Source organism: Lepidochelys kempii, chromosome 9 (genome assembly GCF_965140265.1).
Source record: "Lepidochelys kempii isolate rLepKem1 chromosome 9, rLepKem1.hap2, whole genome shotgun sequence".
In the NCBI taxonomy this organism is placed as follows: Eukaryota; Metazoa; Chordata; order Testudines; family Cheloniidae; genus Lepidochelys; species Lepidochelys kempii.
The window spans coordinates 61,420,519-61,436,751 of NC_133264.1; the positions used below are offsets into that span (position 1 = coordinate 61,420,519).

The 16,233-nt window shown below is 48.6% G+C and overlaps 1 protein-coding gene across 1 annotated transcript; it reads right to left on the bottom strand.

The window, feature by feature from the left end:
• Nucleotides 1-14,374: 14,374 nt before the first annotated feature.
• On the bottom strand, nucleotides 14,375-15,361 carry GPR119 (G protein-coupled receptor 119). Its single transcript, XM_073358701.1, has one exon. The coding sequence runs from the start codon at nucleotides 15,359-15,361 to the stop codon at nucleotides 14,375-14,377; it is 987 nt and encodes a 328-aa protein (XP_073214802.1).
• Between the last annotated feature and the right edge of the window lie 872 nt (nucleotides 15,362-16,233).

Below are 16,233 nucleotides of genomic sequence, written 5' to 3' on the forward strand. Positions count from 1 at the left end.
ACCTGTTCCAATGGTCATTTACCCTCACGATTGAAAATTTACATCTTATTCCCAGTTTCAATGTATCTAGCTTCAACTTCCAGCCATTGGATTGTGTTAGACCTTCCTCGGCTAGATAGTAAATATTTATTCTCCATATAGATACTTATGGACTGGGATCAAGTCACCCTCTTAACCTTCTCTTTGATAAGCTAAATATCAAAGAGTTCCTTGAGTCTGTCACTAGAAGGCAGGTTTTCTATTCCTCTCATCATTCTCCTGGCTCTTCTCTGAACCCTCTCTAAGGGCTTGTGTACACTTAAAACGCTCCACCGGCACTGCTCCAGCTGTACTGCTGTAGCGCTTCAGTGAAGACTCTACCTACACCATCGGGAGAGCTTCTTCTGTTGGCACAGGTACTCCCCCTCTCCCATTGACCGCGTGCTGTCTACAGCGGGGGATTGGGTTGGTTTCATTGTGTTGCTCAGGGGTGTGGATTTTTCTACTGACTTAATTTCCTAATGTAGACCAGGCCTAATTCATCAACATTCTTCTTGAATTGTGGACACGGGAACTGGACACAGTATTCCAGCAGCAGTTACACCAGTGTCAAATGCAGAGGTAAAATAACCTTTTTACTCCTACGTGAGATTCCCCTGCTAAGGATATTGAAAAGCACTGAGCCAAGAACAGATCCCTGTAGGACTGTGCTAGCAATACCCCTATTGATGACGAATTCCCATTTACAATTGCATGAGCAATCACTCGGTTTGCTAGTTTTTAATCCATTTAATATGTGATATTTTGTTTTATGATTTGATCAGACTATCATATGTTCTAAGTCTATCAGATCTACACAGATACTGTCATGCAAACTTGGGATCTCATAAAAACTGATGCAAAGTTCGTTTGACAGACCTATTTTCCATAAAAACATATTGATTGGCATTATTTATATTACCATCCTTTTCTTCATTATTTGCTTTGCCTGGGATTTGCCTACAGTTACCTGGGTAATCCTGTTTACTGTTTGTAAATATTGTGATACAGTATGGCCAGAAGGAGAGTGATATAGGAGAGATATGTAAGCCCCAGGATGAGGAGAAACCTTATTCCCTGTAGAGGGAAGAAAGGTTTCTATAGATTAATTAAAAGCACTTGAAGCCAATTAGAGCACCTGAAGCTAGTCACCTGATAAAACCCCCCTGCTTCAATCAGTCAGGGAAAGGAGTTGGAGCAAGAGTGCAGTTTGGAGGAGTTGAAGTAGAGGAGAATTTGGAGAAGTGCTGTGGCTGGCTAGAAGACCAAGACCCTAGGTAAAGAGACACCTGGCTTGTGCAGAGAGAGAGGGCAGGAAGCCCCACAAACTGAAGAACTAGAGAGGGAAGTAGCCCAAAAGAAGGAAGTACTAGTTCAAGGGGTTTACCACTATCCCTAGGGCCCCTGGGTTGGGACCCAGAGTAGAGGTGGGCTTGGGTCCTTCTCTCTCCACTACCCTTCTCTGGGTTACTAGTGGGACAGTAGATACCCTAGTTCAGGGGCAGGAAACTCCCCTGAAACCCCCGCCAAGAAGAGGAAACGTGGGATCCATCATAATTGTACTGCCAATTTGCCACAATATCAACGCTTCCCCTCAGTGTTTTGGGCCTTCCCCAATTTTCCATGATTTATTTAGAAAGCAACACATGTGGTTCAGAACACTCCTTGACCAATTCTTTTTAATACTCTTGGGTGCAATATATCAAATTCTGCGGATTTTAAAAATCTTTAATAGCTGCTGTTGATGTCTTTCCTAAGTGATTGTCGGAATAGAAAGAATTATCACTGTAAGATGTGTTTCAGAGTAACAGCCGTGTTAGTCTGTATTTGCAAAAAGAAAAGGAGTACTTGTGGCACCTTAGAGACTAACCAATTTATTTGAGCATAAGCTTTCGTGAGCTGCAGCTCACTTCATCGGATGCTGAGCTGTAGCTCATGAAAGCTTATGCTCAAATAAATTGGTTAGTCTCTAAGGTGCCACAAGTACTCCTTTTCTTTTTGCAAGATGTGTATACATCATCCTGCTTCTTTCCAAATAGAGAACATAAGTATTCATGTCTTTTCTGTGTCACTGACAATTTTAATATCTTCATGATATATCGGACCTATACCATTACTAGCATTCCCTTTATTCCTAATGTATTTTTTAAAATTCCTCCTTATAATCCTTAACCTTAGCATCCATGGCTATTTTGAATGATACTTTTAGTTTCCCTTGTCGGGTCTTTGTATTCCCTTAATTTTAATGTATTGTCATTTCTATCAACATCCTGTGACACTTTCTCAGGGTGCTCAGGACTGTGAGTCAACTTGTTACACCCCTGCTTTTGTGAGAGGGAGGCTTGTTGGTGCTAAACTGGGTGACGCCCAAACATCTCCTTAGGGCTCTGCCAGCCCTTACTTTACCTGGCAGGTTAACACTTGGTACGCTCCAGTCCCCGACACCCTTCCCACCCCAAGCATCCCCGTGTAGTGTCCAGTTCCTGTCACTGGACTCTCACAATAACTACCATGTTCACTGTTCCCAAGGGAAGAGAATATGCAGAGCTTGACAGATACAGGTCCTTTATATCATCACAGCACAGATATATAGTTATAGTAAAACAACCTGAAGTTTATTATCAAAGATTAAGATTTAAGAGATACTGAGTATGGACAATGGGTACCTAAGAAACAAAAGCACAACATGCTTCTTAGTCTAAACTTACCTTTAACAGGCTAAAATTCTTGTCTAGACTGGAGCACCTTCTCACCCAAAGCTTGCTTTTCATGTCACCCACCCACATGGCTGGGATCCATGTTCCTGGATGTAAAAGCACTGCCCTTTTTCTCCCTCAGTGAGGGACAATAGGGTGCTGTCCCTGTGCCCCTCCCCCGGTTAGAGTCTAATAAACCTCGAAGTGCACCTCTAAACCAGCGGTTCTCAAATGTCATTGCCCTGCGACTCCCTTCTGACAATGAAAATTACTACACGAACCCAGTGCCCGGTGTTACTCTGGTGTTAGGGGGTGGGGAATTGTGTGGGGCCCTATGCCACAGGGGGCCCCAGGAAGCTAAGTTGCTCAGGCTTCTGCATCAGCTCTGCAACACAGGGCTCAGGCTTTGGCTTTTTGTTTTGGGCCACAGTGAGTCTAGTGCTGGCCCTGGCGACCCCATTGAAACACACTCGCAATCTACTTTGGTGCTGCGACCTAGCTTGAACTGCTGCTCTAAACAAAGTTCTTTTCCCTGCGGTTCTTTTTCTGTTGACTTCCCATTCCCCTGTTGACTTCTATCTGAATAGACTTCCATTGTGTTGGCTTGCAGTGCTTAATCTACATATGAAGAGGTAATATACATTCCTTTGTCTGGCAAAGCCTGCCTGTGTACCTTGCTTGGGACGCAGATTTAGCATATCTTTTCAGTACATAGACCTAACTTTTAACATACCTTCAGTGCATACGTTTCACAATGATAGTAATGACCAGCAGGACCCCAGCTTTCCCTGAAGATTGTTCTTTATGGCTAAATACAGTGATAGCAGTGTGTGGGATGTAGTGAGTTTGTCAGGCCTGTGAGGAGCTGCTGACACAGAGCAGCGACCCCTTTGCCACTGGCAGGGCCTCGGATTCACACGTCCATCTCCTAGGGTTACCAGACGTCCGGGTTTTCCCGGACACAGCCTCTTTTTTGAGCCTCTGTCTCTGTCCAGGAGGATTTTTCAAATAACAGGCAATGTCCAGGTTTTTGCAGAGCAGAGAAACTCCCCTGTATCTGCAGCTGATTGGTCCATTCCCCTGCAGCCACTGCTGCTGGATCCTGCCCACCCAGGCCCCAGCTCCCAGCCCCAGGAAGGGGGTCCTGCAAGGAGGGACTGACAGATGCCTGTTGCTGTGTCCTAGGCTTGCACCAGCCGCCCTACGACAGTAACTGGGAGTAACACTTCCCCTCACCTCCAGTGAATACTCCTGTTGCAAGTACCCCCTCCTGCACCCCCAACTATACCCCCCCACCCCATTACCCCCAGCTCCCCTTCCCCTTCCAGCAGTGTCCGCTTTTTGGGAACCTGAATTATGGTAATCCCACCCTCCCTCCCCCATTTGTTTTATATACAGTAGAACCTCAAAGATACAAACACCAGTGTTATGGACTGACTGGTCAACCAGACACCATGTGGAACCAGAAGCAATCAATCAGGCAGCAACAGAGACAAAAACAAAACCAGCAAATACTGTACTGCGGGGGTTCTCAACCTTTTTCCTTTCTGAGGTCCCCTTCCAACATACTATAAAAACTCCAGGGCCCAGCACAGAGGTCCTTGGGGCTTTAGCCCTGTGAGGCTGGGGGGTTGGAGTTGCAGCTGGGGGTGTTTAGGGTTCTGGAGAGGGAGGTGGGGGCTCGGGGCTTCTCACCCTCGGTGTGTCGGTGCTCTGGGTGGGGGGTCTCAGGGCTTCTTCCCCACAGGAGCACCATGTTTCAGAGCTTTAGACATGGGGGAAGCGCTGGGGTTCAGGCCTTCAGCCCTGTGGCTCTGTTCCCAGCATCAGCCCCGCAGGGGGCACCAGGGCTCAGGGCTTTAGCTACTGGGGGAGCACCGGGGCTCCTTGTGGTTCTGCTTCTGTTTTTAGCCCCAGCAGTAACTAAAGCCCTGAGCCCTGGCACACTCCCCTACCCCAGCTGAAACTGGGAACTGAGCTGTGGGGAGCCCCAAGCTCCGACGCCCCCCAGGTGTGTCCTGGGCCTCCTGGGCTTTGTGCCTGTGAAATCCCAGTGGCGCCAGATGGGGGCACCAAGAGCAGCACCTACTGTGGTGTTTAGATGCTGCTTGTAATTATTAGAACTGGGAGCACCGGCTGTTGGGAGGACAGGAAACAGAAAGGACTGGGTGGAAGTTGAGGAGGTGGAGTGAGATCTACCGAGGGTGCAGCAGCAGCAGCTTGGTAAAGAGGTTTCCACTTTAAAAATAAAATCCTGTTGAAGTTTGTTAGTACCTTGCCTGGTTGCTACAACATTTTGGCAATGAGGATGGATCTTCTGCCTCTGAACCCAGCTGCACCCTTTCTGCAAAGCCCAGGTGAGCCTCCAATTGCTTTTACTGCCTGGATCCATATGTTTGAAACTTATCTGCTTGCAATCAGTGCTACAGAGATTTCTGAAGTAAGAAAGTGTGCTCTGCTAATCCACTGCCTTGGAGCAGAAGGGCAGCATATATTTTACACTTTTCCCCTTGCAGATGATGATAAATATAAGACTGCACTCACTGCATTAAAGAACTTTTTTGTGCCAAAATTGAATGTAGTAGCTAATTGCTACAGATATTGCCAGCATGAGCAGAAAATAGGGGAGACTATAATGCAGTATATTACTTCCCTGAGGAGTCTGATTGTAACTTGTGACTTTGGGAATATGGCAGATGAGATGATTAGAGACCAGCTCATTGAGAAAACAGCCATGCTTCATGTAAGAGAACGCTTACTTCTAGAACCACAACTTACACGAGAAAAAGCAATAACCATTGCTACTCAGATTGAGTCAGCTACAGCTGAAGCCAAAATAATGAGCATGGATACAGGAGGCACAGTCCAGGTTGTGACTCCTTTGCAGAAAAGTTCACTATCGCTGCAGACAAATGATTACAAGAGGAAAACTAATAGAAAACCACCGAATCAGCAAATTCAAAATACAGTAAAAGCATGTTTTCGCTGTGGATCCCCACAACACCTTGTAAGCTACACAGGATGTCCGGCAAAAGTAGCTCAGTGCAATCATTGCAAAAAGATTGGACATTTTGCTAAAGCATGTCAGAGCAGCCAGTTCAATCAACAGGTGCATGCAGTTACAATACCAGATGTTACTGTGCTGAGCGTGGACAAAATCACTACTGCACATACTCCAGAACAAATAAAGTGCACTGTAAACGTTTCCACTGTACCCGCAGGCAAATCACATTCTATTCAGCTAATGTTGGACACTGGCTCAGCAGTATCTATACTACCTGATTCCATCTATCTGCATTACTTTAAAGATGTGCCTCTTACTGAACCCAAACTTCACTTGGTGTGTTATTAGAAAAACCATATTCCAGTACATTGCTGCCTGCCAGCAATAGTTACTTTTGGTGATTGCTGTGTAACTGCAGAGTTCTACATTGTCCACAAAGGCACTCCTATTCTTGGCAGAGATTTATTGGCTGTTTTAAATCTCGGGGTAGTTAATGGACGAATTGATCTTCCTCAGCAAACCACTCTTGCGGTACACACACCAGTTTCAGCTGGGACCCAGCACCAGGTTGAGGAGAAACTCGGCTGTGCTTATGGGTTTCTGCATAAAGTTAAAATGCGGAATAATGTGATGCCTGTACGACAGAAGTTACAGCGCTTACCATTTTCAGTCAGGGAAGCTGTTTCAGGGGAACTTAGAAAACTTGTTCAAAAGGACATTTATTGAAGAGATTGACTCCTCAGAATGGGTTTCACCTATAGTAGTGACACAGAAGAAGGGTGGAGGCATTCGCCTTTTGTGTGGTTCCTTCGTTAGAATACGAAAACCTGGAATTTTATGCAAAGGGGACCATAAATTCACAGCTCCTCTTAAAATCATAGAGAAGAAGGGACCTTACACCTATCGACTTTCTGATGGGTGGGTATGGAATGCTTCTTATCTTGCACCTGCCTATGCACCAAGAGGAGATTATACGAACACCCAGTCTGCATTGGATGACTTCACCATAGTGTCAACACAACAAGACATTGCACTGGAACCGGGGCTTGAGAGATGGCCTGTCAGACCCAGACGACCACCTGTCTGGACTAGAGACCGTTATGTAGTATCTGCAGTGTTTTCAGTGTAATATTTCTGCCAACAGTATAGTGTCTTGTTTCATTTTTGTTCCTGTGGTTAGAACAACAATGTTTATTTTAATTGGGAGAGTTTCTTGAGAGAGGAGGGAATGTGGTGTTTAGATGCTGCTTGTAATGATTAGAACTGGGAGCACTGGCTGTTGGGAGTCTGAAAGGACAGGAACCAGGAAGGAGGGGGGTAAAGAGGTTTCCACTTTAAAAATAAAGTCCTGTTGAAGTTTGTTAGTTCCTTGTCTGGTTGCTACAACACCTACAGAGTCGGGATGTTCTTTGCCGCTGCTGAAACAAAGCAGGAAAACTTGGGTAGCATCTCAGGTGGCCTCTGGCCAGCCTGGGCTTGCAGGGAATGCTCCAGGATGTGGGTTAGGGCAAGCTGAGAAAGGGGTGGTGTCCAAGGTGGATCTTGTGGCTGCCCTGCCCTCCTCATTACATCTGTGCTCTAGTTTGATTAGATGGGATGGCACAGAGGTTAGGCTGGAGCACTGCATGCTGGGAGCTATAGTCTCCCCAGCTGCGCAATGAATAGGAGAAGCTGGAAGTGGTTCCATTTCATGCAGACAGGTGTGGCCTGGCAGGATCCCAAGCCCCAAATGTGCAAATCCCACAAGTCAATTAAAAACAAACAGGAGACTTGAAAGTCTAATGGTTCCTCCCAGCAAAGCAGCCCACCACCAGTCCTAGTGAAAGGAACTGGAGATGGTGGCCAGAAGCCACGGTCCATGAGTGAGTAGGAACCTGCAGAAATAGGAGTCACCACTGGTGCAGGCACAGGCGCTGACTTCTATTTTTCCCCAGGGGTGCTCCACCCCCGCTCAGCCCTGAGACCCTGTCCCCACTCCGCCCCCTCCCCTGGGGCCCCGGCCCGCCCTCTGCTCTTCCCTAAGCCCCTTCCCCTGCTGCCAAACAGCTGATCAGTGCTACCGCTGAACAGTAGTGGCTGATGGGTGCTGAGCACCTACTATTTTTTTTTTTTCTGTGGGTGCTCCAGGACTGGAGCACCCACGGAGTCAGTGCCTATGGGTGCAGGTATTGGACGCATTTCCGTGGGACACCAGTGTGCTGCCGGGGTGTGGGTGAGGGAGGCTGCCTCTACAGAGGTACTCAGGCACCAGCGGTAGATGCAGGCAGGACACCCCCTTCCCTCTCTCACTGGCACTGCTCACTTTCTTCCCCTCTTGAGCCTGATAAAACCAACACAGTCTTGACTGGAGAGACGAAATGGCTGAGGTAATCTCTCTTTTTGGACCCTGTTGGTGAGAGAGAGAGAGAGAAGCTTTCAAGCTTACACAGAGTTCCTCTGATGGGCTGGGAAAAGTACCAAGAGTATCACAGCTAAGGACAAGGTGGAACAGATAGTTTAGCATAAGTAGTTAGCACATATTCTAAGGGACCATTCAAGAGCAGGCTCCGTCCATACAGTGCCTATCCCCAAGTCATTGCATGGCTGCGGTCTCAGAGAGAAGGGCATGGCTGGGCGTGGAACTCCACCCCTCTGCTCTGTCAGAGCGCTAGCTCTCAGATCGGCATCTGGCAGAGCAATGGCTTCCTCCCCTGTCCCAGGTCCCATTGGGATGCACAGCTCCCATCACACAGCTCTCCCCTTCCAGTAAGCGCCATGATCCTTCATCTTGTATCTCATCTGACTCGGTCCACAGAGGTGTTCTCCTCTCTCCCATGTCAGCCTGGGATCTGGTCCAGAGACCTGAGGCATCTGCACAGGCACAAGAACATGCTTTTATACAATCTAATTTGCACCTGCTAAACTTCTGCTCCAAAGAGACCCAGTAACAGATGAATCCCCCAATCCTGGTGAGAACACCCAGCAGTCTAATTTCTCCAGGATGTTGTCTCCCACCCATAATCATACAAAGAAAGTGGTTCTTTGGGTACTTTCCCCCTTTCCGTGATGGGCTAGATATGGGGAACTTGACTTGTAACAGGATTACATTACCCTGAAAGGGCAGCTCCATCTTGGTCTACGTTGTCCAGTGTGTATTTACATGTCCCCCAGCACACAACTTGGTGACTGGGCACATGTAGTAGTTTTGCCCACCTGCACAAACTTGTTATTTAAGTTGTGCATGAGTACGCTCCTGAACACTTGGCTCCCTTTTCCCAAATTTCACTCCAGCTCCCTTGAGCTGAGGATAAGACAAGAAGCCATGGGCTTAAATTGCAGCAAGGGAGGTTTAGGTTGGACATTAGGAAAAACTTCCTAACTGACAAGATAGTTAAGCACTGGAATAAATTGCCTAGGGCGGTTGTGGAATCTCCATCATTGGAGATTTTTAAGAGCAGGTTAGACAAACACCTGTCAGGGATGGTCTAGATCAGGGGTTGGCAACCTTTCAGACGTGGTGTGCTGAGTCTTCATTTAGTCACTCTAATTTAAGGTTTCGTGTGCTGGTAATACATTTTAACGTTTTTAGAAGGTCTCTCTCTATAAATCTATATTATTTAACTAAACTAGTGTTGTATGGAAAGTAAACAAGGTTTTTAAAATGTTTAAGAAGCTTCATTTAAAATTAAATTAAAATGCAGATCTTATCAGTTTAGTGCAGTGGTTCTTAACCTGGGGTGCACACACCCCTGGGGGTGCGAGATGCCCTTTCTGGGGGTGCGAGACCTGCCAGATTTTTTTAGAAGGTAAATCATCAAAAACACAAATTAAGCACAGGCACATAAGTACAACTACTTTGTGTCATCAAACCTATGTATTTATTAACATTATACATTTTTTAACCATTACTGTAACATACAATTTTTTTAAGTTTTCAAGTTTTTAAGCTAATTGTAGTGTAATTTTTTATAAGGGCTGCAGAGTGCTGGGCCCAGGCCAGGAGCAGAGCCCTGGGCTGGCTGCCAGTACCCCAAGCCAGCAGGAAGGCTGAGCAGGGCCGGAGGCCCGGACCCCAGATGGCAGGGGGCCGGGTGGCTGGAACCCCAGGCCAGCAGCAGGCTGAGCGGGGCAGATGGCTGGGACCCCAGCTGGCAAGGGACCGGTGGCCGGAACCCCGGACTGTCAGCAGGCTGAGCTGGGTGGCGGACAGAACCCCAGACCGGCAGCGGCTCACCCGCTGCCGGTCTGGGGTTCCACCGTCTCCTGCCAGTCGGGGTTCCAGCCGCCAGACCCGCTCAGCCTGCTGCCATCCAGGGGTTCTGTTCACTCAGGCTGGCAGCGGGCTGAGCGAAGCCAGTGGATGGAACCCCAGACCAGCGGCAGGCTGAGCGGTCTTGGGTTCCGTCTGCTGGCTCCTACCAACCGGGGTCCTGGCCTCTGGCCCCACTCAGCCTGCTGGTGGCCTGGAGTTCCGTTCACCCAGACAGGCCGCAGGCTGAGCAGGGCTGGCGGCCAGGACCCCGGCTTGGCAGCAGTATGCCGGTAAAAATCAGCTCACATGCCGCCTTTGGCACGAGTGCCGCAGGTTGCTGAGCCCTGGTCTAGATAATACTTAGTCCTGCAGTGAGTGCAGGGGACTGGACTAGATGACCTCTTGAGATCGCTTCCAGTCCTATGATTCAGTTCCCTCCATTCCTTTCATGCCATATTTCCTTGAGTACGGTTCATATAGTTTTCCATGACTCCTAACCACCTACAAAGAGCAGCATTCTCCTGAATTAACATAGTGGAAATATTTCAGCAAGGATCAAGCCCATTTTTAGAAGCATCTCCACCAACCCCCGTTGCCTATGCTGTGTGAGGAGTTTAGTTCATTCTCTCATTATCCACCACAGATATCCTGGCAACTGAAATGTCAAAAGCCAAGTGCAGTTGTGACGTAGATGACTGTCAGTTGCCGTTCTGTAAGTGAGTGTGAATGCGCTTGATTCACCCAGATTGCAGGTCAGTTGAACTGTTATCCCCGCAGGCACAGGCTGTAAGTCAGCTCTCATAGATAGCAATTCAGAGTAATTTCCAGTCATTATGGAAGATATGAGGAGGAAATGAATTGCCTAACCTAGCTTATGCACTAGCAGAATTAATGTGGCTCAGGAATTCCCCAGTGCAGAAAGTGTAACTATGGTAACCTTCCAAATCAATCCCTTGTTTTCTGAATCATCGTCCCGCTGTACAGGTAATGCCTGGCAGGCCTTTCTCTTGCAAATTTCCATATTCTTCCACATCTTTCCCTAGAAGTGCCACCTATTGGTGCTTTGCCATGCCAACTGATTACAGAATTCGTTCATCAATGGAGTGCGCTTTCCAGTCTCTGCCCCTCCTGGGGGATTCTCCATGGGATGAGATGCTCCGGCCTTTCATTTTCTCTTAATTTTTCCTTTAACTTCCAAATCCAAAATTACAAAATACCCTCTTGGAACACCCTGGCTGGTGTCTGTGTCCATCAGGAAAAAAACAAGCCAACAGAGGGATCTGGAGTGAGGGGGGAGTTTTCCTCCCAACTCTGCCTGACCCCAAACCCATGGCAGCTTCCTCCACAGCTCCTGGGGCTGAGGAGGTGCTGGTATGCTGTTGTAGGCTGACAGAGCGGTGCAGGATAGGGCTGTGGGGAAAGCTTGTTCTGTGGCTCTATATCCATAGCTGAGAAATGGGCTTTATTAACACCCCTATCCCCTGGATCAATCTGCTGGGAAGTGGGGAAGGCGGCTGAGCGTGGGACTGTGGGAAGCCAGAAGCTGGCTGGGCATTAATGCTGCTGTTTCAGTGTTAAATGGGCACTCTTGGAGGAGACCTCGGTCTGGGGTGGACATGTGCCCTTTGATATTACTTTGTTTATTTCCTTTGCAATGTTCCTGAGGAATGGAGTGGATCTGACTCAGCGTTAGGGTAAGCAGGCACGGCTGCCCATTGACTTTGATTGTTACCCAGGTCTGCCCTTGCCTGCCTGTGGCAGGCATGCTCCCAGAATGGGAGCAAGTGCTGCTTATGTAGCCCCCATGCGGAGGGTGAGGACTCCTGCTCCGGGAGCAGCTGCTCTCAGAGGACAACAATCTTGCCTTCTTTGGGTGATGTCATTTCAGCCATTGGGCTTCATGTGGGTGAAGTGCAGGGGAGCCTGGGGTGGGGGTGGGGGGGATGGGGAGAAGAGGACATGCTGGTTGCACTCAGCACTACAGTGATTCTAGGATGTAGAGCCTGGGTAAGGCTGGCAAAGTCGAATCTCGCCCCAAATCAGTGCATTTCCTTAGTGGCTCCTCTTTTTGGTGCCCATTCTATTTTCTCTGTATTCCCTAAACTGCAGTGTCCACTCCCTTCTCTCATGCAACCCGGGCATGGAAATGGCCTCACATCATGAGCTTTTTTATTTTCTGCCATGCTCCCGTGTGACTCTGAGGGGCGAGGCCTCCTCCCTTGTGTACAATCAGGTACGTCTGAGTTTGGAACTCCTCTGGTTGTGCGCGCTCACAGTTCTGATCTTCCAGCTTGCTCTCTGGAGCTGGGGTCTGGGCTCACTTGTGTGGGTCTGAGCAGCGCTCGGCAAAGGGCTGAATGCACCTTTCTCTAGATCACTTGATGGAAGTGCTGAATAATGTAGGTTCCCCTATGGAGGCCCAAGCCAAAATGTTCTTGTCACTAATGGAGGAAGCCAAGGTGGGTGTGGTAATCTTTTTTATTGGACCAGTTTCTGCGGGTGGAAGGTACAAGCTTTCGAACTACACTGAGTTCTTCCTCAGGTCAGGGGAAGGAAGCAGCGTGTCTGAGTTCAGTGACAATTGTGGATCTTGTCACTAATAGTTACTCTCTGTGCCCAGTCCCACTAGCTTCGCCTCTTCCTCCTGTTTGCTAAGAAACATTGCTTTGTATATCTCTTATGTGGCATTTAGTTTATTTAGTGCTTTGTGACAGACAAGTATACTCTCTCCATTTCCCTCCATCTGTCTCTGTCTCGCGCTCAGCGCTGATGGCCAAGCAGACTGTTTGGCTTTTATAAACCTGTGAAGTAGCTATGTCTCATGCAGATTCAATTTGCTCAGTCTAGGCACTTACGTGGCCCTCACGTTCATCGTACTGGAATGTCCCAGAAACAATGGGGGAGGACAGGTGCTGTGTTCCAGTTTGGGCACTGTAGTACCTCAGAGAGACTGGTACTTTGCAGGGAATAGAGAGACGAGAAAGAAATTATCAGAGAGGGGATGAGTTAAGAAAGAGCAAGAAACATTTGGAGGGGCCCAGTTTATCACTGGTGTAACCCTTCTGAAGGCAATTGGGTGACATCAGGGACATTTCTGACCCATTCTGTCTAGCATGGAGTGTGCTGCTGTCTGAAGGGGATAGAAAGTCCGTATTGGCGTTGTCCCTTCCTGCCCGATGGTGAATGGTGACGGCGTAGGGCTGCAGAGCCAAGTACCACCGCATAAGCCTGGCATTAGTGTCCTTCATCTTACTGAGCCACTTCAGGGGTGCATGGTCCATAACCAATATAAAGGGGGCCCCGAGGATGTAATAGCCCACTTAACAGAGTAATTCCTTTCTCTGTGGAACAGCTTCTGACTGAGGTATATGATAGGGTGTTCCTCCCCGTCCACCTCCTGGGAGAGGACTGCCCCAAGCCCTACTCCTGAGGCATCGGTATGAATGATGAATCCACGATGAAAGTCAGGGCTGAAGAGTTCTGGCTTGCTACTCAGCCGTTCTTTGATGGTTTGAAAGGCCTTCTCACGTTCATTGGACCAGCAAACTCCGTAGGGGTTGTCTTTGGTCAGGAGCTCTGTCAGAGGGGTGGCAATGGTTGCGAAGTGGGGTACAAACTGCCGGTAATATCCAGCCTCTTTGTGGTCGGCGCCTGATATTCCTGGAGTGCTTGGACTTTTCCGATGAGGGGTCGTAACTATGCTACTATTTCAGAGTAACAGCCGTGTTAGTCTGTATTCGCAAAAAGAAAAGGAGGACTTGTGGCACCTTAGAGACTAACCAATTTATTTGAGCCTAAGCTTTCGTGAGCTACAGCTCACTTCATCGGATGCATGTATGGTTAAATTGGTTAGTCTCTAAGGTGCCACAAGTCCTCCTTTTCTTTATGCTACTATTGTTAGAGCATTAGCTCGGACAGAGTTCATGCAGGTCCGCCTACCAGAGCTGGGAATTACACTTCCAGCTGCAGTGTAGACAAACCCTAAACCTGGGAAGGGAGGGAGGAGGGCTGTTTTCACAGGACTCTGGGGGTAAAACCAAGAGTCAATGGACTTAACCTTAACCAAGGCCAAGTATAGGTGTTGAACTAGGGGAAGTGTCCAGAGGGCATAGCCATATGGACACAGAGCTGATTGCCAGAGAGTGGTTCCTGGCAAACTCACCGCTATGGACCAAGGCTGTTTGTATAAGTGGCCATTAATTTTGGTGCCCAACTTGAGACATGCCAGATCAGTGGGTGCTTCTGAAACTGTGGTTGCAACATTTACATTAGTGCTGAATTTGGCCTTGCCAGTGTCTGCAAAATGGAGCCCAAAAGCCTGGCCCAGACATCCCAGCAAGTTCCTTCCATCTCGGTACCCTCCGAGCCTGTGACTCTGCCAGGGGAGGAAGAGGAGAAAAGCCCACATTTCCTTTCCTTACCGTATCACTCCTGGAGCTGTGGGTGGGATATGGCACGAATTGGCGCTGGACCCCTGCTGGGAACCCGAGGGCCACGCTCCATGTGGAAGAGAGGGAAAACTTTCCTCTTCACGCACAAGCACAGCTGGTAGATCTGCAGCCGCACCTCCTTCTGCCAGTAGGCGTAGATCAGCGGGTTCAGCAGAGAATTGCAGAGCCCCAGCAGCCACAGGTACCTCTCAATGACATCGTATGGGAGGCACTTCTGGCACATGGTCTTCACAATGCTAGCTATGAAGAAAGGGGACCAAGACAGCACAAAGCACCCGATGAGAATAGCCACGGTCCTCACGGCTTTCATGTCACTGGTGTTATGAGGCGAAGGACTGTTCCCTGACAGCCCAACCTGTGCCACTTTTCGGATGTGCTGTACGTGCAGAGAGGCAATTTTCAGGATGTCACAATACAGGTAAATGAAAATGAACAAAGCTGGGAAGAACCCGATACAGAAGACGATGAGCATGTATGTGGGCTGGAAAACTCCAAAGAAAGTGCACTTCCCCTCGTAGCTCTGCTGAAAGCCCTGCACTATTACTGGGAGAAAGCCAATAAAGCAGGCAGCCAGCCAGAGACCCATAATGCAGGCACCAACTACCAGGCCACTCATGATTCGGAAGTACTGGAAAGGTCGTTTAATGGCCAAGTATCTGTCAAAAGTCACCATGATCATGGTGAGTATGGAGGCAGCTGAAGGGGAGATGATGAAGGCCATCCTCAGGATGCAGACCATCTTCGGTGGGGGGTGTCTGTGTGCGGAAAGCTCGTCTGTGACCAGCCCAGTGATTGTGACACCAACCAAAGAGTCTGCAACTGCGAGGTTCAAGACAAAATACAGTCCTGTGCAGCCGTTCTTCTGGATCAGCCTAAACAAAGCAACAGCAACAAGTGTATTTGTAGCAATAATGAGAGAGGCCAAAACAGAGAGAACCACTCCAAACACAAAGCCATCCATAGCTAATCTCTCATAAGGACATGGCAGATCCAACCTTACTGACTTGACTCCATGGCATTCCCTGGGCTTGCTACCAGAATCACAGATCAGCTAGGAATCCTGGGGAAAAACATGTCCTGGAGAAACGTCAGACAGTCGCCGTGCAATGGTCCTGGGCTCAGCTATAAGAGCTGACTTGGAAAGCTCAGTGCATGAGGGTGTACTTGTCTCCTCTCTGGTTAGGGAGCCCATGAGGTTGAACCGTGCCTATGTATCCCCAGCTGTCAGCGGACTGGAACTGCAAGGCTCATGCTGCCAGCAGCAGCCAGTGACCAGGTCTAGTCCTGCCCCTCCAGGAACCCAGTTACCAGACAACTCCAGAGAAGGGAGGGGAAATGCTCTCGCTGCTTGCCAGGCTGCTCTGACAACCAGCTGGGTGGCTCAGCATCCCATCTGCATTCATAGCATCACCCCAGGGGTTGGCGGACTGCAGCAGGCTGTGCAGAGTCTATGCTGGGTCTGATGAGAGCAATCACAGTGAACGATCCCACCAGGAGCTCCAGACCGACAATGCCAATGCTGTTTTCCATCCAGGACAATCACCCAATCCTTTGTAGTTATTGTCACACATCCCAGCTCATAACTCAGACATCCCATGTGCCCCCTTCCGGCCCCACACATCCAGAATCCCTCCACATGCTGCTGCTGTTTCTTCCCCAATGTCTTTAAGGTCCGTTCATTCTTTTCTCCACCCACAGCTAAAGCTGCTGGAATACAGGGGTGTTGGGAGATGACCAAACAATTGTTATTAGAATTCATTTTTTTTACAGCACCTAGATGTGGGTGGGGCACTTTCCAGCCCCCTCAGAAAGACACAGCCCCTGCCCCAAAGA

Bases quoted from the DNA above. Each gene is read 5' to 3' on its own strand.
- GPR119 (XM_073358701.1), bottom strand. From the start codon at position 15,361: ATGGATGGCTTTGTGTTTGGAGTGGTTCTCTCTGTTTTGGCCTCTCTC.